Genomic DNA, 24,187 nt, shown 5'->3' on the forward strand with positions numbered 1-24,187 from the left:
GGACAGACACACCTACGCCTAAATTGAAATAAGCAACTCTTTAACCCAAACCTATTTCTGGGTCCTGGTGCCCCTCCGAATCTATAGGAAAACCACCTAAAATGTACAAAACGGGCTGGAGAGATGGTTCAGCGGGTAAGAAAGAGCTTCATGCTCTCCAGAGGACTGGGGCTCAGCTCCCAGCACCCACACGGAGTGGCTCACGAGCACCTGTAACTCCAGCTCCAGGCTACCTGGTACAGTCTTCTGGGTCCCACATGCACGTGGTATGCCTATTCACGCACATGCACATACGCATACATAAGCACATGCTGAGAGAGACACACAGAAACACAAATCTTCAAGAATACACAAAGTAGGTGTGTAGTTTGAGTCAGTCCCAGCCTCTACCTACCTTCTCTGCCGCTGTGTGACAACTGACGGAAAGCGTTTCCAGTTAGCTTTCTCGTGGCTGTGACCACACCCGAGAGACCACCTTGAAGAGCGGTGTCTTTTCACTGACAACTTCAGAGGGCCCGCTCTAGCATGCGCTTGTCCCATACGCTTGGGTGGGAACAGGTGACAGAAGAACTTGTTCCCTGAATTCACAGTGGACAGGAGGCAGAGAGAGAAGGAATCTAGGACCAGGTGTTACCTCAAAGACGCACCTCCAATCACCTACCTGCTTCCTGAAGTTTCCAGACCCTCCAAAACAGCACCACCTGCTGGAGACCAAGAGTTCAACAGGGAAACTATAGGCAGTATTCTATAGTCAAACCATAACAGAAAGGTAAGGGGAAAAAAAGGTCACAGTGTGTGTATCTGTGTGTGTGTGTGTGTGTGTGTCTGTGTGTCTGTGTGTGTGTGTCTGTCTGTGTCCATGTGTGTGTGTCTGTGTGTGTGTGTCTGTATCTGTGTGTGTGTGTGTGTCTGTATCTGTGTGTGTGTCTGTGTGTCTGTCTGTGTCCATGTGTGTGTCTCTGTGTCTCTGTGTGTGTGTGTGTCTGTCTGTGTGTGTGTCTGTGTGTCTGTATCTGTCTGTCTGTGTCCATGTGTGTGTGTGTGTGTGTGTGTCTGTGTGTGTGTGTGTGTGTGTGTGTGTGTGTGTGTTGGGGCAGGATCTCATGTATCCCAGGATAGCCCTGATCTCTAGGTAGTCCGGGATAGCAGGATGAACTTGAACTCATGATCCTTTTACCTCCACTTTCCCAGCATTGCTGGATGTTTTTTCCCTGCTGGGTCCCTCAGCCGTTTTGCCCCAATAAATACACAGATGTGATATTAATTATAAACTGCTGACTGCTGACTAGGGCTTCTTACTGGCTAGCTATCTCTTAATTATTAACCCATAACTACTAATCTATGTGTTTTCATGTGGTCTTTGCTTAATAGAGAATGCCCAGACCTGTTACTCCTTTGGCGGCTACATGGCATCCCTCAGCCTTCCCTTTCCCAGCCTTCTCCTGGTCTGGTCACTTCCTGCCTGGCTATTGGCCAAGCAGTGTTTTATTCACCAACCAATAAGAGAAACGTATGTTCAGAAGGACCTCCCCTGTCACCCCAGTGCTGGGATTGCAGGCTTACAGACACCAGGCCTGGATAATGGAGATGGAGCCCGGGGCTTCATGCATGTTAGGCAAGCAACCTACCAGCTAAGCTGTGTCTCCACTATTAAAGCTGTGTCTGGCGCACGCCTTTAATCCCAGCACTCGGGAGGCAGAGGCAGGCGGATCTCCGTGAGTTCGAGACCAGCCTGGACTACCAAGCGAGTTCCAGGACAGCCTCCAAAGCCACAGAGAAACCCTGTCTCGAAAAACCAAAAAAAAAAAAAAAAAAAGAACATTCATACACTCTATCACTCAGTCATCAGCCAGAAAGGAATGGCACGCCTAGCCCTTTCTTCTCTCTCTTTCCTGTTACTGGCGCTTGATTCACATGGGGAGCTGAGCCTAAGGTGTCTCTGGCGACTCCTGTCCTGGACTGGGTGCTATGGTTTGGGAAACCTTGAGTCATATGTTGCCTGAAGGGAGCTTTCAATCAAGGTCACAACACGTGTGGAGAGTGTGTTCTCTCCTTCCACCGTGTAGGTTAAGGGGATCATGTCAATCAAACTCATGTCACAAGCTTGGTGGCAATGGCCTTTACCCCCTGGGCTGTCTCGACCCTGCCTGTTTTGTTTCTTTGAAGCAAGGTCTCGGATCGCCTCGGCTGCTGCACGTTTGCTGTGTGGTCAAGGGGGACCCACTCCTGCCACCTCCAGAGAGCTGGGCTACGGCGTGAACCACCACACGAGTTCGTGTGGCACAGGGCGTTGAGCTCAGGCCTCCCTGCAAGCTAGGCGAGTGCTCTACCGAGCGAGCTGCGGCTTCAGCTTCTTTGGCAGTAGAGGCCAGGTCCTTGGGTGGGGGCCAAGGGACAAAAATCTCTTACCTCACCTATTTCCTACAGGGGTCAACAATTGAAAAATAAAAAGATAACTTTTTAAACTTTGTTTGTAAATTGCGTGCGTGAGGGATATGTGCGTGTAAATGCCAGCTCCCTTGGAGGCCAGAACATCCGCTTCCCTTGGAACTGGGGTTACAGACCCTGGGGGAGGTGCTGGTAACTGAACAGGACTCCTCTGCAATAGTATATGTTCTTAACAGAGACACCTCTCCAGCCCAGGACAACTTACGCTGTTTTTGGTTTTGTTTTTGTATTTTATTGTTGCTGTTGTTGTTGTTTGGGTTTGTTTTGTTTTTTAAGAATCCTAATTTTGAAAGCATTCCATCATACCCCCACACACTCAAGTCGCTTCCTGTAGCACAAAATCAGGAAGGCACCATCTTGGTTAGGCTGCCTCAGAGGTGTCCAGTCAGGGCTCCAGTCACTATTTAGGGCTTAGATTGCTGAGTCCTCCACCCCATGTCGGAACCAGCGAAGTCCCAAGCTCTTTCTGCCTGTATCCATTCTAAAACCTTTCTCCTTTTAAGGACAAAATTCTCTTCCTAAATGCTGGTTGTTGAGCTCATAGCTTATTCCAGGGAGTCACTGGTTGGCCTTACAAGCGCCCTTCAGAGAGGAACGCTATTAGTCACTCTAATGGACACCTCTTATCAGATCACTTTCTTCAAAGACTCCAGCTGGGCACTGCCAGGTAGCTTGGGTGGTGCCAGGAGTGGCCACCGGGATGGAAGGCCATGTTGACCAGGACGAGTCCTACACTGCCCCTGTTTGCCCAGTACAGAGCGCCCCTCAAGATAAGGCAACTATTATGTTTTGTACAACAGAACACACCCAGCCTTCCCCTGTGACTTTGGTCTCTTCTCCAAGCCCAGCCTCAGACTCTGGGAGACCCTTGGCCTTCCACCCCTGTCCCCAGCCTTGGCTCAAAACCTTGGACACCTCGTGTTTATGTCAACAGAGCGGTTACCAGAGAAGGCAGGCTCCTGCCCGCCAGGGGGTGTCTGGTGCCCGGCCCGGGTAGTTGTTTGTGTTCCTTGTCTCAGTAGTGACCAGAGGGGCAGCGCGCCTGGACTGGGTCTCTGGGCAACACACTGTTAGGGTCCCAGCTGTCCCCACACATAAAACACCCACTCGTCAACACACTCCTAAGGTATCTTCTTTCACAGAGTAAGAATTTAAAGGTTCCTCTGATGGGGCTTCAATTTTCCGCCTGCCCCTCTGCTGGCCTCTCCCCTCCTTCTCAGTGAGAGCAGCTCTATATGCCTCCGAGACCCAGTGACCCCACGCCTGGCCCTGGCCTCTCCTCGGCCATCAGGAGAACTTATTTTCTGAATTGATGATGGGGAATGGGCCTTGGAGAGGGAAGTCCGCACCTTCTCCTCATTGTAACCAAGCTCCTTCAAGCCACTGCCACCAGCAGAAGGGGCCAAGGAGGCACGGCAGCAGTGTCCCCCTTTTGGTTTCCATCCAAACTGTGGGGTGTCTCCATGCCGGTAACCCCAACACACACTGCTGCTCATACCAAACGTTTCCCGGAGTCTGCTTTTTCAGCGAGAACCCCTATTCCTCTCCCTGCCTGGGAGCCGGGCAGCAGCACTAACTACGGACACAGGCTGAGAACCAGGCTCTGGAAGCCACGAGTCCTGTAGTTCTGCTTCCCCTAGAGGGACCTTCTTAGGCCAGTCACTGGACTCCTAGGACTCAGTTCCCTTGTCAGCAAAGCGGGCACCCGAAACAAGACAGCCAGAAATGTTCTGGTGAGGAATAGGTTAGTTCGGGAGAGTATCAGCCTAGCAGCCGGGGGAGTATAAAAGCCATCACTCCGTGCAGCTGGATTCCAGGCATCGTGACATAATGGGAAAGCCTCGGCTGGCACCGCATCTCAGCGCCCCACTAAACTTGTGTGACCTTGAATCAAATACCCTGCGGTGCAGAAAGAGGACAGATAGACCCGAGGCACCCACAGGCTTCAAAGAGGACAGGGTGTGCTAGCCCTAAAAAAAAAAAAGTATAGGAGCAACTGTGTGGGGAGGAGCCAAGTTCCTGGCACCTAACCCCGCCCCCTCCAGATTAGTTGCTGCACTCTGAGCCTGCCAGAGAAACTGGCCTGATTTGGAAAGGAGAGCCAGGGACCAGCTAGGAATTCAGGTTCCTAGGAGGTGATATAAATAGGCAGCACTGGCCTGCGGGTCTGGGGGTGGAGACTGGGTTGGAGAGACTGGGAAGGAACAATGGAAAAGGAAGCTGTCCGTACTCAGTGTTGGGAAAGGCCCTGTGCACTCCCCCAAAAAGGTCTAAGGGAAAATCATCCATAGAAGCAAGGGCCAGCCTAGGCCACCTCGTCACTCTCCCCCAGAGTCACTCAGAATGGGGGTGGGGGAGTGGTCAGGAAACTCTAGCTAGAGCTCATCACCAGCACCAGGTGGGCTTTGCCCACCAACCCTACGCCATCATCTCCATCCCTTGGAGCAACAACCCAATAGCTTGAGAGGGAAACTGAGGCCCAAAGATGTGAAGTGGTCAACTAAGTTCCCACCCTGAATTTGTTCCCCTCCTAATCCAAGGTTATGCATGAGAACCAATATGTAAGAACACGTGCTTAGGGGCAAAGTCCATCCCTGAGAACCGTGAGCAGACAGGAGACCCGGGGCTCTTCCTCTTCCGCATCGCCATAGCTAAAAAGAGGGTGAGGTCGCCGTGTTTGCAGTGCTTTATTTTTCCATGGCTTGTGTGTGTTTATGTGTTAAAATATGTGTGGGCATGCTTGCTCATGGCTTGTGTGTGTTTATGTGTAAAAATATGTGTGGGCATGCTTGCTTATGTGCCCAAGCTGGTGTCAGGAACCGGCCTTCCACCGAGGCAGGCCTGCCAATCAAACGCAGAGCACGTGATTTGGTTCACCTTGGTGGTCAGATCACTCTGGGGATCCCATCTCTACTTTCTGAGGCTGGAATTGCAGGTGAGAGGAGACACACATCTGATGTTCCTGTGTGTTGTGAGGACACAAACTCTGGTACCCAGGCTTGCATGGCAATCCCTTTAACCCCTGAGCCATCTTCCCGGGCCTCATATTTATAACACCTCAGAGATGGTGAATAAGAGGTGCCTGGATGCAGCCCTAGAAACGAGACTGGACCTAGGCTCAGAAGACCTGAGCACAAACCCATGTTGACCTTAGGCAAATCAATTTCCCTTCCCTAGCATCCAGCCCTTTAGCTTGCAAGGTGAGCCTCATAATTCACTTGTGAGACTAAATGAGAGGAGGCCTGAGTGCTTGGATGCCTGATTAGTGCCCCAGATGGTACAGACTCAAGCCCTGCGTATCTGTCTCTACATTCTAGACATTCACTGTGGCACCTGGCACACAGGAGCCCTCACTAAATGTTGATTAAATCGAAGAATGGAGTAAATGCTTTGCATCTAAATGCTGTATGCTTATGTCATAATAAATACTCTTGGCTATTTATCAGCTGTTACTGACATTGCGTTGTGGACTGGGTACTTTCCTCCATCCTGTGTTTGAGTCTCCTGAGAAATTTTCTATTTTAATCTCTGGACACAAATACTATCAGTAATCAATTTAATGTGTAGGACAAACATGAAATTTGATGTCTGTCTAGAAAACCTCAGGTAACATTTGTATTCATTCTGATGGGTCAGCAGGGAGACAACATGAGCATCTTGGGAACTAGAAATGCTCAGAGTCCACACTAAGTGCAGCTCAGAACTCTCTAGAAAAGGGAGGCCCACCTCCCACCCATCCTAATTTCTCTTCTGTAGACCACTTCCCTAGAATACCTTTTTTTTTCTTTTGCTTTGTTTTCAAGGCAGGGTCTCGATTTGTAGACCAGGCTGGCCTTGAACTCAGAGATCCGCCTGCCTCTGCCTCCCGAGTGCCGGGACTAAAGCCATGCGCCACACCTAGCTATCCTTTTTTTTAAAAGACAGTTTCATGTCTGGCTTTAATCTTGCCACATTGACAAAGATTATCTTGAGCTTTTAGTCCTCCTGTTCATACCTTCTGAGTGCCGGACTTATGCCTGGCTTATTTGGTGTGGGGATCAAACTCAGGGCTTTAGCATGCTAAGCAAGCTCTCCACCAAGTTCTGTACCCAGCCTCCCTGACTGCAACCAATATTTTTAGGGTCCTCATTTCAACCAGCAGGTGGTCTTGGCCACTTTTTCATTTCCTTGAGAATTCTAGAGCATTTGTACTAACCCAAATACAGAACCTTAGGGGGCCTGCCAAGCACTCAACACATGAGCTACGCAAACCCAGCTGTCTCCCAATGTCATTCCAGCTCAATTCTTTCTCTGTCTGGTCTGATTGACCTTCTAATGGGTCCCTCAGTATAGTACAGCGCAGTATAGTATAGTGCAGTATAGATGATAAATTATAGCTTGTAGAAGGGTCTCCTACCACGCTGGCCTCATACTCAGTTTGTAGTCAATGCTGGCCTTGAACTCCTACACTGATCTGCAAAACCAGAAGTGGGATGTGTATCTGGTTATCTCAGTGACAACGGCTCCTCCACATCCTGTGCTCCCCTGGCTTCCATCCTAAGACTCTCCAAGCACTCAGGTGTCCTGACTACTTCCTCACACACAGCAGGAAATCTCCGAGCCTCTGTAGTCATGCCTGGAAATCCCCCTGCACACACCTCTCCCTACCTCCTCATCCACCCTCTCTGCCTCCTCTGGGAACACTTTCCCTTTAGATAGGCGTATGAATGCTTCCTTTATCAACTTCACAATGCTTCCTGTTTCTTCCCAAAGTCCTTTCCTATTAAAATCTAATCGAAGCTGGAGAAGTAGCTCAGTGTTACAAGCACATATTGCTCATGCGGAAGACCTGAGTTCAGTTTCCAGTACCCACATGGGTAACTCATAACTCCCTGTAACTTCACCTCCAATGCACATGACGCCCTCTTCTGGCCTCTGCAGGCACTTGCACTCACATGCATGTGTATACACACAGTGAGACATACACACAAGCACACAATTAAAAACAAAAAATAAGGGCCAAATCAGGCATGGTGGTGCACACCTTGAATGCCAGCAGTTAGAAGGCAGAGGTGGGAGGATCTCTGTGAGTTTGAAGCCAGCGAGGTCTACAGAGCAAATTACAGGACAGCCAGAGCTACACAGAGAAACCCTGTCTTAAAACAAACAAACAAATAGATAGACAGAAAGAAAGAAGGAAGGAAGGAAGGAAAGAAAGGCCAGGTTTAGTAGTGCATGCCTTTAATCCAAGCACTCAGGAGACAGAGGTGGCTCTCTGTGAGTTTGAGGTCAGCCTGGTCAACAAGGAGAGTTCCAGCACAGCTCAGGCTATGTAGGAGATCCTCTCTCAAAAAATAAACAAATAAACAATTAAATAAAAAGTAAACACATTTTTAAAATGTAACCTCCCCCTTTGTCATTTTTGGAACACTCCTTGCCTGTTTCCCCCAGCACTTACCAAGATGTATCACACATTTTACTTAGCTTATTTGGCAGTTGACGCCTGCAACCACGTGAGAGTAGTGCTCCCCTGTGCTCCCTGCTTTGGACTGTTCTGCACCTCCACGCCCAGAACAGTTCTCGGCAGCGAGCATCTGCTCAGTGTACATTTGTCAAATGAGCACAGGGCTGATGAAAGGGATGAAGGCTGAGCATTTGCCCTTGCACTGAGTGGGACTCCACTTTGAGTCTATATGACCTCAAGCATGCACACTAACCCTTCTGTGAGCCTCAGTGTTCCCACGTTTAGTGTGACGAGAGCACACGTTGCCTTCCGGGGCTATGGAGATCTCACATACACGTTTACAGGTAAACCACTAAGCCACTGCCAGGCCCATTTAGAAACTTTGGAACTCGGTAAACTGAGCACCCCTGCAGCGGCAGAGACGCTGAACTTGACCCTCAATTATGAAGACCAGAGTTTGGATCCCAGCACCCACAGAAAAAGCTGGGTGGCCTTGGAACACCTAAACCCAGCTCAGAGCAGAGCAGAGCCCTGAGGATGACTGGGGCTTGGTGGCTTCCAGTACAGCTCTGACAACGTGAGACGCAGGTTTAAGGAGGTGCCTCAAAGAAGCCGGTGAGGAGCAATAAAGGAAGACCTGACTCCTGGATCCTCTTCTGACTTCCATATATACACGTGAGCATATGCTCTCACAGATCTCTCTCTCTCTCTCTCTCTCTCTCTCTCTCTCTCTCTCTCTCTCTCTCTCTCTCTCTCTCTCTCTCACACACACACACACACACACACACACACACACACACACACACACACGCGGCTTTAAAAGAAGAAACACCAGTAGTCCTGCTGCTGCGACCTGGACTCACAACAAGCATGAGCGGCAGACATTGTCGTTTCAAACCATTGGTCTATCTCGTGCCCTCTAAGAGCCTTCTTTCCTGGACCCAGGTCACCCCAGCAGGAGTGGTTGGGGTCTCTACAATTCCCTGCATCCTCACCGGCCTCATCCTGTTTAAAACACTGCCAGGGCTTTCCCCCAAAAGCTCAGTGGAGTGAGAACACAGGGTGAGAGGTGGGGAAGTTGGCCCAGCCCTCCCCACCTGCCAGCTTCCTGTCTGCCTGCTGATAAATAGGGGAAGAAACATGGCCAGAGTTTCCATTCCCCCCCACCCTTGTCACCCGCCAGTCATTCAGTTAAAAAAAAAAAAGGTGAGGGAGACAGCTCCAGGGGAGGGGTGGGGGCCTGGTTATAAAGCGTGCAGCTGAGGCCGGGGCAGCAAGCCTGGTCCTCTTGCGGTCATCCCCAGCCAGGCTCAGCTGCTGACAGCTGCTTGGGACTCTGCCGCCAGGGCCCCGCTGGCATCGCAACCCCGGTCAGCCACAGTTCCTCCATGGCTCAGAAAGAAGAGGCCCCCGAGGCTGCAGCGCAGACCTCCCAGAATGGAGAAGATCTGGAGAACCTGGAAGACCCCGAGAAGCTGAAGGAGCTCATCGACCTGCCGCCCTTCGAGATCGTCACTGGGTGAGCCTTGTGCGGGGGCTGGGCTTTCCTGCCCGGGACAGTGTGGGTCTGAGCAGGTTGTGGAAGGTTAGGACGAGAATAATAGAGCCAAGGTCAGACGGACGCTCTGTGCCCAGCATCCTAGCAGCAAATGCCTCCATTTTTCTTTACCCCCGAGGCAGGGTTTCACCAGGTAACTTTGGCTGTCCTGGATCTCACTATGTAGACCAGGCTGGCCCTTAATTCACAGAGATCCTCCTGCCTCTTCCTCTTAGGTGCTGGGTTTAAAGGTGTGCGTCACCAGGTCCAGCCACTCTTGGTTTCTTGCGGTGACACTTTGGACTCTGCAATCAGTAGGAGGTGGGGGTGAGGAGTGCCTCTGAGGCAGGTACCCGCAGAAGGAAAGCTACATGAAGTTTTCTTCGTGGCAGTTTCTGGAGTGCAGAGGCAGAAGGGCACCTCGCTGAGAGAGAGAAGCCAGGAGGGATGGTGGTGTGGACGCGGTGGAGGGGGCGAAAGAGTCCTGGTGGCCGCCGACCCGGGCTTGCTGCCGGCGTCGGGCACCACCCGCACCCGTGCATATAATCCACTCCCAAGGAGTTGGGTGCCAGTGGCACACTGAAGACAGTCCCAGCAAGACAGTCTCCGACTGCAGACACAAGGAGCTTCCTCACAGAGAAGCCGGCCCACAAGCTCAGCACAGCTGGGAGCAATTGCGCCCCATCAAACAGTCTGCAGGTCCCTGGGGGAGAGTCATGTTCAGGGCCCCCTCTTGTCCAGATTGTACCATCTCCAGAAATGAACAATAGTAGCCTTCCTCCTCATCTTTCTATTCCAAGACAGGAAAATGCTGCTAAATTCAAAGCAGAGAGAGCGAAGGGACTGGGTGCAGGGTTCCTCCCTGAACCGTGTGTGGTTCCCTTCACGGCAGTCTCCCGCAATACGCAAAGGCTGGGTGGCGGCACCCTGAGTCCCTGGAGGACCAAAGCCATGGGGAGTAGCTGGGACTTGCTGTTTAGGCTTGATGTGCAGTGCCTTAGGCCTGGCCTCCGTTTTCTTATTTCTAACACGAGGAAGCTCCCTGACTTGATTCTTAATGTCCCTCTCTGCTCAGATATTCTCTGACTTCCGAGAGAGCCCAGGGGGAATGTAGTTTGGTTCCTGAGACGTGAGTAGCCACTGAACTTCCCTTCTCTTGCTCACACAGCTAACCCTGCTCTCATCCCAGGATTAAGAGAACAGCTGGGTACAGACTAATATAGACACAGGGAAAGCCTAGGGCAAACAGGCCAGCAGGGTCCTCAACGCTGGTGGCTTGCCTATGACAGAGGATCCTTTTGCTGACACCTGAGCTTGCTGGACCATGCTGTCCTGGGTTACACACATACCTTCTGCTCTATGCAGCTTTTGATCTCCCAGGTACAGGGGCAAGGGGAGTCAACACAAAATCAGAACGTGGACTTGAACATGCACTGGGGCCTGGAGGTTCTCAGGAGGAACTGACACAGTCAAGAGAATGTGTTTATACACCCTCAGCATAATGCAGAAAAAGAGAGAGAGACAGAGACACAGAAAGACAGAGACAGACAGAGATAGAGGCAGACAGAGAGAGAGGCAGAAGACAGAAACACAGAGGCAGAGAGACAGAAAGAGAAACAGGGAGAAAGGAGAAACAGACTCAGGCAGACTGAATAAGGAGCCAGGAAGTGTTAGGTCTCTTGACTCTTAGCCAAGCTTCTTGCCCACAGGTCTCCCATGAGTTACATGTTTCCCAAGGCTCAGAGAAAGGGGCACAGAGGGGCACGGTCTGGGTCTCTGAGAGCACTCCTGGATGGGGGCGGAGCTCTGAGTGCTTCCTGGACCCAGGCAACAGCTGTAGAGATCTGTCCCCTAGGTCTCTCTGGATAAGCAGATACTTAAAATAGCCCAGAGGTGTGGCTTTGTCTTCGCAGGGCCAGGAAAGATGGCCGTCTTTTCCTTCCCTTTGCAAAGGACCAGAGAAGCCACTCCTTCCCTAGTCTAGACTTCACAGGGACCCTCAGCTTGGGCTGCAGCTAGCAGAAGAGCAGGGGGTGCTCTTTGGGGAACAGTCTGGAGCAAGGAGGGTTTGTAAAGGGATGAGAAAGGAGATTTGTCTGTGGTGACTCTGTCTGCATGGGGTGCTTCCGACAGACAGACAGAAAGCAGACCTGAGCACAAGACCAAGAAAGATGGCAGGCGATTCTAGAAAAGGGGTCTAAAACCACAGGGTGTGCTGAAGCCAGATTGTGCCATCTGGAGAGCAGATTCCGCCCATCTCTTCCTCATCCTGTACGCAGTGGTTCCCACTCGTACTTTGAGATCTCCATAGCCCAGGGCTTACGTGAGAGCAATCAGCATGTGTTGGACGTGCAGAATGGCTCAGCATGTACAGGAGCCACAAAGGCCTGGCAACCTGAGTTCCATTCCCAGAACCCACATAAATGTGGAAGGAGAAAACTGACTCCACTAAACTATCCTCCAAACAGGTGGTATGACATGCACAGACTGGTGTCCACACCACATATCATGTGCAACACACACACACACACACACACACACACACACACACAGTGATATGTAAAAAGAAAAATCAGCACGCATTGGGTTTTTTTCCTCTTTATCTCAGAGAGCTGGTATATTTGTCTCAGTTCCAGAAGTTTTTCTTTCTGTGCTTTGGCTGAGCTTAGGATGGCTCTTTGAAAGGTATAACTTGAGGCTTAATGACAGCACCATCCACCAATACCAGCTGTAACTTGAAGTGTCTACTGTTGTTCACAATCTGAGAGGATGGTTACTTAGTCAGTTGCATATAGAGCATAAACCTCAGAGGGACAGGGACTTTGCTCAAGGTTGGTCAGAGTCATAGGGCATGAACCTCAGGACCTTATGACTTCAAAGCATAGCAAACCATAAAAGGATGATTATATTCACAAATATTTGCCACCTATGAAGTGTGCACTTACTGCACGTTCCCATTAGCTCTCCTGCACGAGAAAGGGCTCTATTTCACTACGTTATCTCCAGCTCTCAATTGGCACTCAATAAATATTTGTAGGATAAATAAATGGACTAATGAACGAGCACTTCCGTGTGTTAGGCTCTCTGCCAGCCACTGGAACAGGAAGTGAGCTGGAGGGAAGGTTTCTAATGCAGAGAAGCTCAGGATAGAAGGAGACTTGCAGTTCTCAGCATGGACAGAATTTTCCAGGCATGCCCTTGCAGCAAGCACAGGGGTGCTCTAGAACAACATGATCCTCTCTTTCCATCTCCTCCATGAGTGATCCCGGCCCCACCTAGTAGCGCCCTTCTAAGTGTGAGATCATGTTTCTGGAGAAAGCATGGCCTGCTATCACAGGGTTACAGTAGACTGAAGGTAAATGGCAGGATGAGTTTTCTCTTCGCCATGTCTTCCCATTCTTCTAGATTTACTTTTATTACTGTAGGTGTATGTACGAATGTTTTGTTCACATGTATGTCCGTGGAGTGAGCCTTCAACACTGTGGTGTATGTGTGTGTGTGTGTGCAAACACATATTTGTGTGCACCCATCTGTGGGAATGCGGGAGCATGCATGCCATAGTGTATATGTGGAGGTCCGAGGAGAATTCCCTTAACTCCCTTGAGGGTTGATCCCACCTCACCTTGTCTGAGGAAAGGTCTCTCGGTTTACACTGTGTCTGCCCCACTAGCTGCCCATGGGCTGCCAGGGAGTCTTCTGCCCCTGCCTCCCACACCCACGTAGGAATGCCAGGGCTATAGCCAAGGGGGCTACCACACTGGCTCTGTAGGTAGGCTCTGACTCCATGTCAGGTCCTGACTCTTGCACAGCAAGCACTTTAGCCGCCGAGCTTTAGGTTTTTTGAGACAGGGTCTCGCGATTCAGCTCTCTCCGGCTGTCCTCGTTTTGAATTTACAGAGATCTGCCCATCTCTGCCTCCTAAGTGCTGAAGTTAAAGGCATGCGCCACCATGCCCAGGCCCCAGTTGCCACAAATCCCCAACCTGGCCTCCGGAGCTTGCTGGGGAGTGGATTACTAGAAACAGAAAATGGCCCACCCACCGCTACCCTGGCCTTAAAATGGCCCACCCACCACCACCCTGGCCTTCAGTGAGGTCAAAGCTATGTGGAGAGAGTGTGTCCCATGGTTTCCTGCTTGCCTTAGGCAAGTCTTGCAAGTCTAGCATTTTTTCCTTAGTTTGAGATCCTTCTGTTTTGCTCTACACTCCTCTTCCTGACTAGACCCATTGTTGGGATATATGAGGCAGGAGTATCTTGGTGGATCTCCAGGCCAAGGTATGCCACAAATATCACTCAACACAACAGATCTCATGCAGGAGATCTAAGGGTTGGGGGGCAAAAGGCCATCTCAGAGCAGGGACATGAGACACAGAGGACACACACACACACACAGAGAGAGAGAGAGAGAGAGAGAGAGAGAGAGAGAGAGAGAGAGAGAGAGAGAGAGAGAGAGAGAGAGAACAAGAGAGATCTGTGATGACAATGGTGACAATGACACAGCCTCTGGTGCTGAGTCTCTTAAGGCGGGGAAGGGGGGGCACGCCCTTAATTTCTAAAGCTCTTGGCATCACCACTGAAATCGCGGCTGAGAAAGGCGGGGTATCAAAGCTGCAACTCCACCCATAACACAGGTCAGAGATGGGGTGGGGGCTGACACATGACAACATTCCATGGTCCCGAATGGACTTTCCACTCCACGGGTTACTCTGTAGCAAATACTTCATCTCTGACCGGCTTCCAGGACTGCAGGGCTGCCCATTTTGTTGTATACTTGTGCTTGGGAGACACAAATGCTTACAGCACACACCTTCGAAAAGATGTACTAGGTATACCCACATTAGTTCTCCCCCATTCAGCAGACTTTTATTGTTATTATTATTATTAGTTATTATTGCTAGATAGGAAGATTCAGTGTTTCTCTATTTGCTCCTTGCAATGCCCGGTGTGAGTGGTGCCTTAAATGGGGACCTGGTATCACACCCCGGGGTCTGCATCTGAATGAGTGACTAAATGCCGAGAAACAGGACCTACCACCACCACCACCGTTACACTCCAGCCGCCCTCCCAGCACACGTGCATACACGTATGCAATTACACAGAGAGACAGAATGTCCACACCTTCTTTAACAGTGAATCTACTGAGGTAGGCAGTAATACTTAACCATATTGTGTTATTAGGAAAAAGGTTCACAACTGAGAAATTACGTGTCCCTGCTTCCTTCCTTCCCCTATGGAATCAAGTAGTGTTGGCTAACCCTGGGTTCCCACAGTTGCCCGAGACAGCCATGCTATCCTGCTCTCTGCAATCATTTCCGCCCTCTGCCGGCTCTTCCCTGGTGGAGGTAGTCCATAGGATACCCACAGAACCTTATTTGACTCTTGTGCTCCTTCTGACTGAGAAACCCGCTGAGGAGCCAGAGGAGCCAAGCAAGTTCGGGTTCCAGCCAAGTCAAAGGACAGTGGAGGCGGCAGGTCTTCCCCTGAGCAGCTAGACCAGAGGCCCTGGAGGGAGGGGGACTGCTGGCAGGGACAGGGGCAGCGTGGGCTCTGGGACTGCTGGCAGGACTAGGCCAGAAAGGATATTTATAGTGAGGTGACCTTTCTTCCTCTCCCATGGGTTTAGGATTTCTGGGTCCTCTCTTCATGCTTGGGGAAGAGGAGGAGGGAGGGGCTTCAAGAATAGTCAGTTCTCATCCATTCAGCCATCTTGCTACTGTGGGCTGGGCCAAGTTCTTGCTTTTAGTTGCAACAGCGCTTTGGGTATGGGGTGGGGAGTGGGGTTCAAGGAAAAAACAAAACAAAGGACCACATGGGGCAGCTACTGCTAAAAGCCCCAAGCCTACAAAGTAGCCGTAAATACTTCCAACACTTCCCCCTTCCCCAGGATCCAGCATAGAAGGCAAGCAGCTTAGACTCCGGTTAGGGAGGCGAATTGTTTAACAAAGGTTCTAAAGTACCAAAAACATCATCTCTGTGTTCTCAGGAACAGGAATCTCTTTCAGGGAGTGAGGGGACCCTGAGGAACAGGTAGAGGCAGAGGGTGGTTTGGTAGGTGAGTGAAACTATGCAATCGAGAGTATTCCATCAAGGTTCGAAAGAGGAAAGGAAAAACAGCAGGTGATCGCTGCTGCTGAAATGTTAAGTAAATAATAAACACTTCCATCTAGGGATGGAGGGGAGGTATGTACAGAGCTAAATATAGCCCTGGAGAATCCTGGGGCTGGGTGTTCAAACAGACCCATCTCCATATTAGAAACGTGACTTGCCCGCAGGAGACAGGGAGGTAAATCCCTGGGGCTGTTTCACCTTAGGCAGCCAACGTTAGGGACAACAGGGATTCCCTGCAGCCTGGAGTCTGCTGGCCTTTCTGGGGAAAGAGGAGGAGGAAATGGGCGCCTTATGAGTTAGTGGTACCACAGGGGCGTACCATGGGCGTGCCCTGGAGCAGGGCAGAGATTATAAATCTATTTTGTGGTTCTGGAGGTCTCACATGCTAGGCAAGTGCTCTCACAGAGCCACACCCAGCCCCTGGGACCTGTTATAACAAGCTAAGTGGCCTTTCTGGCTGGCACTTTCCACTCCTGGCTTCAAACACTCTCATTTTCATTGGCCTCCAAACCTATATGGGTCTTCATTTTAGGAAGATACTCACAAACAAGAAAACTAAAAACAATCTTTGAGATCCACGAGATGACTCAGCAGGTAAAGGCACTTGCTGTCAATCCTGATGGTCTAACCTTGATTCTCTGGGCCCATGGGTGAAAGGAGAGAAACTTCTCTCATATGAAGTAGCACAGGTGCCTCCTCCCCATAAACAAACAAAAAAAAACAATAAATAAATGTATGTATGTATGTATGCATGCATGTATGTATGCAGTTTTAAAAGAACATCACTATGGACTTGACACCTTCTCTCCTTTTTACTAACGCTGTTCTTTAAAAAGCCCAGCCACTCCTATTCCATTTACTTCCTGATGTAGCTCAACCTTTAAATTCTCTAAGTCCACCATCGAAAGATGTCTGGTGGGCTCTTTAGATCCTGGGCTGCGCCGTGCATCAGCCTGGTGTCACCATTGTGGTCTTCCCTGGATGTCATGCTTTTTTTCTTCAAGAACTAGAAAACATTTTGTATTTCCTCCGGAACCAAGGTTTAACTTTCCAGACCCTCCATATATTGTCCACAGACTGTCCTCGTTGCTGTTACCAAACGACTGACTAGACACAACTGAAGAGAAGTTTCTGTGGGCTCACAGCTGGAGGAGACACCCTCCCGAGCAGGGGAGGCATCCAGTCAGGGAGCTGGAATGCCGGTTGGTTCACATCCTCTTTCTTCCCTTTCTGTGCAACCTGAGACCTGAGCCCACGGTTTGGTACCTAAAACCCAGGTTAGCTTTTCCCTTTGAGGGTGAATCTCCCTGGAAACACTCTCACAGACATGCGCAGAGATGTGTCTCCTGGGTGGTTTGACATCTAGTCAAGATGACAAACCATCACACTCTGTGTCCTCTCCTGTCCACTGTTGCAATGTTCTAGCATTCTCGACCATTTATTTACATCTTTCCTGTCTAACTGGATCCTCAATGTTAGATGACAGCCATGTGGAGGCCAAGGGCCACAAGACCCAATGTGACACCCAAGCTCACCCATCCAGCGGTACCCTTGGGTAGACTTGTCTCACAGATAATTCTTAGTCCCTGATGATGTGACACACCATTCAACTGAGAGACAGCCAGTAGGAGAACACTGTATTGTGATATACAAGCCACTCCATGACCAAAACACAATCTATGCCAGCTACAAAGAGAAATGAAAGGCATGAAATGCTCTGTAAAATCTGTCTTGCTTCCTCATGAGGAATTCCACAATCTCCTACCTCATAAAATTGCTATTCTCAGGCAGTAGCAGCACACGCCTTTAAACCCAGCACTCGGGAGGCAGGGGCAGGCGGATCTCTGTGAGTTAGAGGCCAGCTTGGTCTACAGAGCGAGTTCCAGGACAGCCAAGGCTACACAGTGAAACTCCGTCTCGAAGCAAAACAAAACAAAAACCAAGCAAACAAGCAGAAAGACCTGCTATTCTCTGTGTGACTCGGGAGCTCCCCTTGACGTGGGGTCCGATGACAGAGTACACGGGGCACGTGGCTGCCGTTCAGAACTTGGGAGGCTGTGACAAGACACCTTGGGGTTCTGGGTCAGTTGGGCTAACTATGCCCCACTGGAGGAAGGGAAGAGGAGAGGGAGAGAGGCTGGGGCAACAGTGAGAACAGTCGGGTACCTCCTGGTAGGGTAACCAGAGTACAAACTCAAATCCTGATCGCCTCTGTCCCCCACCAGTAAACTCTGTAAAAGGGATTTACTTCTGAGCCAAGCTTGGTGGCACACACTTTTACTCCCAGCACTCAGGAGGCAAAGGCAGGAGGATCTCTGTGAGTTTGAGGCCAGCCTGGTCTATATAGTTCCAGGACAGCCAGGGCTACATAAAAAGATTTTTGTTGTCTCGAAAGGGTGGGTATTTTTACATTGATGTGTATATGTCACTGAATGTGTACAGGTGACTTTGGAAGCCAGAAGAACTAGAGTTACAATGTGCAGTGTGTGTGTGTGTGTGTGTGTGTGTGTGTGTGTGTGTGTGTGTTATATGGTCAGTGTTAGCATTGGCAAGGCCCGTTTTCAGTAAGAATGAGTGGGTCTTAGAGATCTGCCCCATCTACTAGGTTCTAGAAACAAGGACTCATCATTCCCTTCTTCCGTGCCCTGTCTCCTTAATTTACAGGGAGCGACTGCCGGTCAACTTCTTTAAATTTCAGTTCCGGAACGTGGAATACAGTTCCGGGCGGAACAAGACCTTCCTCTGCTATGTGGTTGAAGCACAGAGCAAGGGAGGCCAAGTGCAGGCGTCCCGGGGCTACCTGGAGGATGAGCACGCCGGTGCCCACGCCGAGGAGGCTTTCTTTAACACCATCCTGCCGGCCTTCGACCCGGCCCTCAAGTACAATGTCACCTGGTACGTGTCCTCCAGCCCCTGTGCAGCCTGTGCCGACCGAATTGTCAAAACCCTCAGCAAGGCCAAGAACCTGCGCCTGCTCATCCTGGTGGGCCGGCTCTTCATGTGGGAGGAGCCAGAGGTCCAGGCGGCTCTGAAAAAGCTGAAGGAGGCTGGCTGCAAGCTGCGCATCATGAAACCCCAGGACTTCGAGTATGTCTGGCAGAATTTTGTGGAGCAAGAAGAGGGCGAATCCAAGGCCTTTGAGCCCTGGGAGGACATTCAGGAGAACTTCCTATATTATGAGGAGAAGTTGGCGGACATCCTGAAGTAGGCCGCAGAGCTCAACCTCTGTGAGTTTTCCTGGCGCCCTGGTGCCATCTCTGTTTACCTGGGTAGAAGACTTGAGGTCAGGTAGAAATACAGTTCCAAGGAGGTGCACTGCTCTGTATTAATTGGTTGTAGAAACATTCTAGAACAGTTTCATTTCCCCTTCTGAATCCCTCTACCTAAAACCACGACTCGAGGTTGGAGAGGGTTGAGCCATTAAGAACACTGGTGCTCCCGTAAAGTCGGTCCCCAGCACCCATACTGGGTGGCTCACACTGCCTGTGAATCCAGCTTCAGGGAACCTAGCACCTTCTTCTGGACTTTGGACACTAGAATGCACTTGCCCATACTTGCACAGGCATACACAAATATACATAAAAATGATAAAGGTTGGGGAGATGGCACAGTGGTTGCAAGCACTGGTTATTCCTGCAGAGGCCCAGGTTTGACTCAGCATAGTGGCTTACAACCACCCATAACTTCAGTGTCTGGGTCTTTCTAGATCCCTATTCCCAAATTCACAACCCGTTTTTCTGTAATGAATGCAACTTCCATTCTTGGGGGGCAATTTCTTGCTTTTTTTGCTACCCCCTTTGGCATTTTATTTTTTAAAGATTTATTTATTTATTACATATACAGTATTCTGCCTACACGCCAGAAGAGGACACCAGATTGAATTGTAGATGGTTGTGAGCCACCATGTGGTTGCTGGGAATTGAACTCAGGACCCCTGGAAGAGCAGTCAGTGCTCTTAACCTCTGAGCCATCTCTCCAGCCCCGACATTTTATTTTTTTAAAATTACGGGAATGGGTATTTTGCTTGCATGTGTGTTTGTGTACCGTGTACTTGCTTGGTACCCAGGGAGGCCAGAAGAGGGCACTGGAACCTCTGGAACTGGAGTTTCAAGCAGTGGCGAGGCACCGTGTGTGTCTGGCAGTGAAGCCCAGGTCCTCTTTAGGGCAGACAGTGCTCTGTGCCATCTCTCCAGGTCTGTATTCCTCTTCTGATTTTAGCCAGCTCTGCTCTCCTCTTTCAAAGGGTAGATCTTTGAGTAGCTCAGTGGTTGCTGGGTGGATGTATACGGCCAGGGCATTCTTCTTGAAAGTCAGTCACCCAGGGAACCCATGGCAAGTCAAGTGATGAGGTGAGAGCCGTGAGCTATTTATACCTGAATGTCTAAAGGGTTAAGAGATGTTTGTAACTGCAACAGCAGCTCAGAAGTAGCCTCCTACAGATGGCAAGAGGTGATAAGAGAACTGGAAATAAAGATGAGCTGTTTAGGCAAATAATTAGGACACAATTAAGGCCAATTTGGCCTCTTGCTGAGGGTAAATTAGACTCTCACAGAAACAGGCCAATTATCCTCAGGAAAGAGGGTAAAAAGTCTTCACTATCTTTTGAATTTGGTCTGATCTAGTTTGCTCTTATGGAACTGCTGTGGCTGAACTCCTCTCCAAGGCCAGAGATGCTGACCAAAATCTGTGGTGAAGGTTCTTCACTGCATTCCTACCCGAGCTTAATTCTGGAACAACTGCATTCATAAAACATGGACGCAGCATGTGTCCATGAAGACCATTCATGTTTGATGCTTCTCCCTCCTAATCTCCTTGAGAGACGATGCTGCTTCACAGCCACATTCTGGAAATCTCCATGTTCCGGGGCTGCGTGTTGGCAGGTGCTGGCTATTAGGCATACATGTGGGGTGCTCAGACCCCCTCTGGCTGAGCATCTTTCTGTCCAAGCTGACACGCTTTCAGCCTATTCTTCTTAGCAAAACAACAAAGAGACTTTGTGGCAGTCATGAGGTAGGTTCACATCGTAAAATGACACAGGACACTGGGTTATGACAGCAGTAAAGACAGATGTCATGGGTAACCCCTGAAAATACAGAACTTGCTTTTACAATTCCAACAAAAATCTTGTTAGTGGAGGTACCACAATAATAATTGTATAGCCAGCAGAAGACTCACCAGGATGGTGACCACTGGCGCAATTTTAGCCCTGAGGTGCTTTCTTTTGCAGTCTTCATGGGAGAGAGGGATATGGCGGTATGTGTCTATAATCCCAACACTGCAGAGGCAGAGACAGGAGGATCATCAGTTAGAGGCTATCTTGGGTTATAACAATTTTTTTTTTTTTGGTTTTACGAGACAGAAGGTTTCTCTGTATTGTTTTGGAGGCTGTCGGTCCAGCCTGGCCTCGAACTCACAGAGATCCGCCTGCCTCTGCCTCCCAAGTGCTGGGATTAAAGGCATGCGCCACCACAGCCCGGCTGGGTTATAACAATTTTCAGGCTAATTAAGGAGACCTTGTCTCAAAACAAGAGTCAAAAACAAAGAAAACAAGAGTTTGGGGCAGAGGTGTAGTTCAGTGGTAGAATGCTTACAAAGTCCAAAGATTTGTGCTGGGGTATGTTTGGTTGTGAAATGTCTGCCTAGCATGCACCACTGGCAACAGCAGCAACAATAATAACATTATTATATGCCTGTGTTCCCAGAACCAAGAGGTAGGTTGAAGAGACTGCAGAGTTCATAGGCCAGCCTGGGCTACCTACTCTATCCACAAAACCACAACAGCAGCAACAACAAAAACCTCCGCAATAAAAATACACTTTTTAAAAAAATAAATTTTTATTTAAATTAAAAACAATCTTATTTTACATACCAATCCCAGTTCCCTCTCCCTCCGGTCCTCCCATATCCCCCACCAATCCCCTATCGCACCCCCTATCCACTCCCCAGGGAAGGTGAGGCCTCCCATGAGGGTTCATCAAAGTCTGTCACATCATTTGAGGCAGGACCTAGATCCTCCCCCATGTATCTAGGCTGAGAGAGCATCCTTCCATAGGAAATGAGCTCACAAAGCCCATTCATGCACTAGGGATAAATACTGGTTCCACTGCCAGAGGCCCCATAGACTGCCCAGGCCTCCCAACTGACACCCACGTTCAGGGGGCCTGGTTCAGTCCTATGCAGGTTCCCCAGCTGTCAGACTGGGGTCCATGAACTTCCTCTTGCTCAGGTCAGCTGTTTCTATGGGTTTCCTCAGCATGGTCTTGACCCCTTTGCTCATCACTTCTCCCTCTCTACAACTGGATTCCAGGAGTTTGGTTCAGTGCTTGGCTGAATACCACGCTTCTTTATAAAATTATATTTAACTTTGACTTATTTGTGTGTGGGAGGGGGCATGTGTTGTGGAGGTCAGAGGACACCTTGCCAGAGTTGGGTCTCTGCTTCCACCACGTGGGTTCTGGGGATGGGAATTCAGGTGTCAGGCTTGGTAGCAGGAGCCTGAACTGACTGAGCTATCTAGCCAGCCCCTCTGAAGATGTTTACAGGCCACTTCTGCCAGCTAGCAAACTAGCAAGTCTTCAGGGATTTTTTTTTTTCTTTAAGACGATGGATTTCACAAACAAAAAGTTTTAATCTGGGATTGCTGATACTCAGTAAATAATCGAGTATGAAAGCAAAGTACTTGTCTAAGCCAGCTTATTTTAAAATCCTCTGGATGGCTCGTCAAGTGAAGGTGCTGCCGCCAATCCTGAAGACCAGAGTTTGATCCGAGGGACTCACATAGTAGAGAGAACTGATTCCCGAAAGGTATTCTTCACCCTCCAAACATGCACGCACCCCCCCCAGACACATAAATAAATGTAATTTTAAAAAGAAAATGTATACAGATAGGACCAGTATGCTTGGACCTATTAGCACACTGTCCTGTGCATACCTGTGAGTCTGCCAAGTTCCCAAGGGAAGGTCAAATGTAACAAAAAAGCTATGGTTGAGTCCAAATGACCCTAGAGAAAGTCCTTCTTAAAGTTCACTAGGAAGCATCCATTAAGTAAATGTCTCTTATTTCATCTGCTTTTAAGACTGGCAGACCAGCACATGGGAGGCAGAGGTAAACAGCTTTCTGAGTTTGAGACTAGCCTCATCTGGGGGGAAGTTCCAGGCCAGACAAAGCTGTGCAGTAGACCCGTCTCAAGCAAAGCAAAGCGGAATCTCTGTACCATATATTCAGCTTAGGAGAACAGAATCCAAGCACATTTCCCAGGACTGTTGTAACCACACCAAAGCAAGGAAGGAAACAATCCTAACCCTAGCTCAGCCAGGAACCATGGGAGGCCCCGGAGGAAACAGCCAGGGTCTCTTTAGGGAAACTACAAAGAGGTCTTAGTTAGCTCAGAGGGTTGGCTATTGGGGGTCGATAAGGCTCTAGGTAACATGCTTTTGTTTTCCATGAAGGTCTGCCGGCTGCCAGCAGAGAAGCAGTGACATGGATGGCATCCAGGACATGCCTGTCTTCCCAATTATACCTGGAGTTGAACATTTGACACCAAACAATTGTACGGGCAAGGCCCTCCTCAGAGAACTCGAAGCACACCTTGGGCTGTCATTCATTCAACCATGCCTTTTGTAATGTGGCTATTGGGGGAAAGGGAAATGAAGGCAAGAGAAGCAACTCTATGTGGGCACCAGACACCTGGGGTAGAGGGTCTTACTGCCGCCTCAGGGCTGCCTGAGACAGAGATCCTCAGATTCAAGGCACAAACCTTCAAAATACATCCAGAAAGTGTTTTGAGTTGGGCTGGGTGGTTGTTGTTGGTTTTGATTTTTTTTAAAGGCAAAATAGCATCATAAATAAAAGAAATAGTGTGGTTTTTGTGGCCTGTCCTTCTAAGAAAGCTGGGCAATGGAAAGTTCCCATGACAGTGAGTGGATCCTGGGCACAGGGATATTTTAGGCTAAGAACTAGGCCATGGCATTAGCAAGATAAAGCCAGGTCTTGACAATGAAGAACCAACTCTCCAAGGCTGACTTCTCACCATTGATCTTGACCTTAAATTATTTTCTCCTGAGGGCTGGGGAGATGGCAGTGCCTCAATGTATAAAGCTGCTACTGCAAGCCCAAGAGCCCATGAACAGCAAGTTGCAGTACCATGAGTTTGTAAGCTTAGCACACACTAAAAGATGGAGGAGAATCCCGGGAGATGTGCCAGCCAGCCTGGTATACACAGTGGCAACCAGGGGCCTCTGATTCAAACAGAGTGGAAGGTGAGGAAAGCCATGATTGGTCCTCTTGCCTCCATGTGCATGCCATGAGCCGCACGTGTATTTCTCCCTGGAGGAGGAGGAGGTTTGGTTTGCCCGTAGAGGACTTGCCTATGCAAGGCCCTCATTCCATCCCAACACTACTGAAAAAATAAAGGAAATATTTCTCCTGGGTTTTTGTAAATGGTAGCTTTTCCTTTCCTCTGAAGATTTAATATGGGGGGTCACAAGGCTCACAGAGTTCTATGAGATATCCACACCTTGATGGCCAAAGAGTAAGCGATTTCCATCTCACTAGAGAGGGTCCAAAGTACCAAGTCAATGTCAGACATAGTGAGATTCCGAAAAGTAGCACTTGGAAACCATGACAGGATGGTGGCAAGTGTCATATCCCCA

At 49.5% G+C, this 24,187-nt stretch overlaps 1 protein-coding gene across 1 annotated transcript; it reads left to right on the forward strand.

Moving 5' to 3' along the window:
* Positions 1-9,154: 9,154 nt before the first annotated feature.
* On the forward strand, positions 9,155-23,400 carry Apobec2 (apolipoprotein B mRNA editing enzyme catalytic subunit 2). The gene is made up of 3 exons (XM_040729146.1): positions 9,155-9,410; positions 18,200-18,762; positions 22,985-23,400. Exons 1-2 carry the CDS (start codon positions 9,280-9,282, stop codon positions 18,741-18,743), a joined length of 675 nt encoding a protein of 224 aa, XP_040585080.1. The 5' UTR covers positions 9,155-9,279; the 3' UTR covers positions 18,744-18,762; positions 22,985-23,400.
* The last annotated feature ends 787 nt before the right edge of the window (positions 23,401-24,187 follow it).

The sequence above is a fragment of the Mesocricetus auratus genome, unplaced genomic scaffold (genome assembly GCF_017639785.1).
Source record: "Mesocricetus auratus isolate SY011 unplaced genomic scaffold, BCM_Maur_2.0 Super-Scaffold_100021, whole genome shotgun sequence".
Lineage (NCBI taxonomy): Eukaryota > Metazoa > Chordata > Mammalia > Rodentia > Cricetidae > Mesocricetus > Mesocricetus auratus.

Bases quoted from the DNA above. Each gene is read 5' to 3' on its own strand.
- Apobec2 (XM_040729146.1), top strand. From the start codon at position 9,280: ATGGCTCAGAAAGAAGAGGCCCCCGAGGCTGCAGCGCAGACCTCCCAG. The intron at 9,411-18,199 runs GTGAGCCTTGTG...CTTAATTTACAG, and splicing joins CCCTTCGAGATCGTCACTGG to GGAGCGACTGCCGGTCAACT.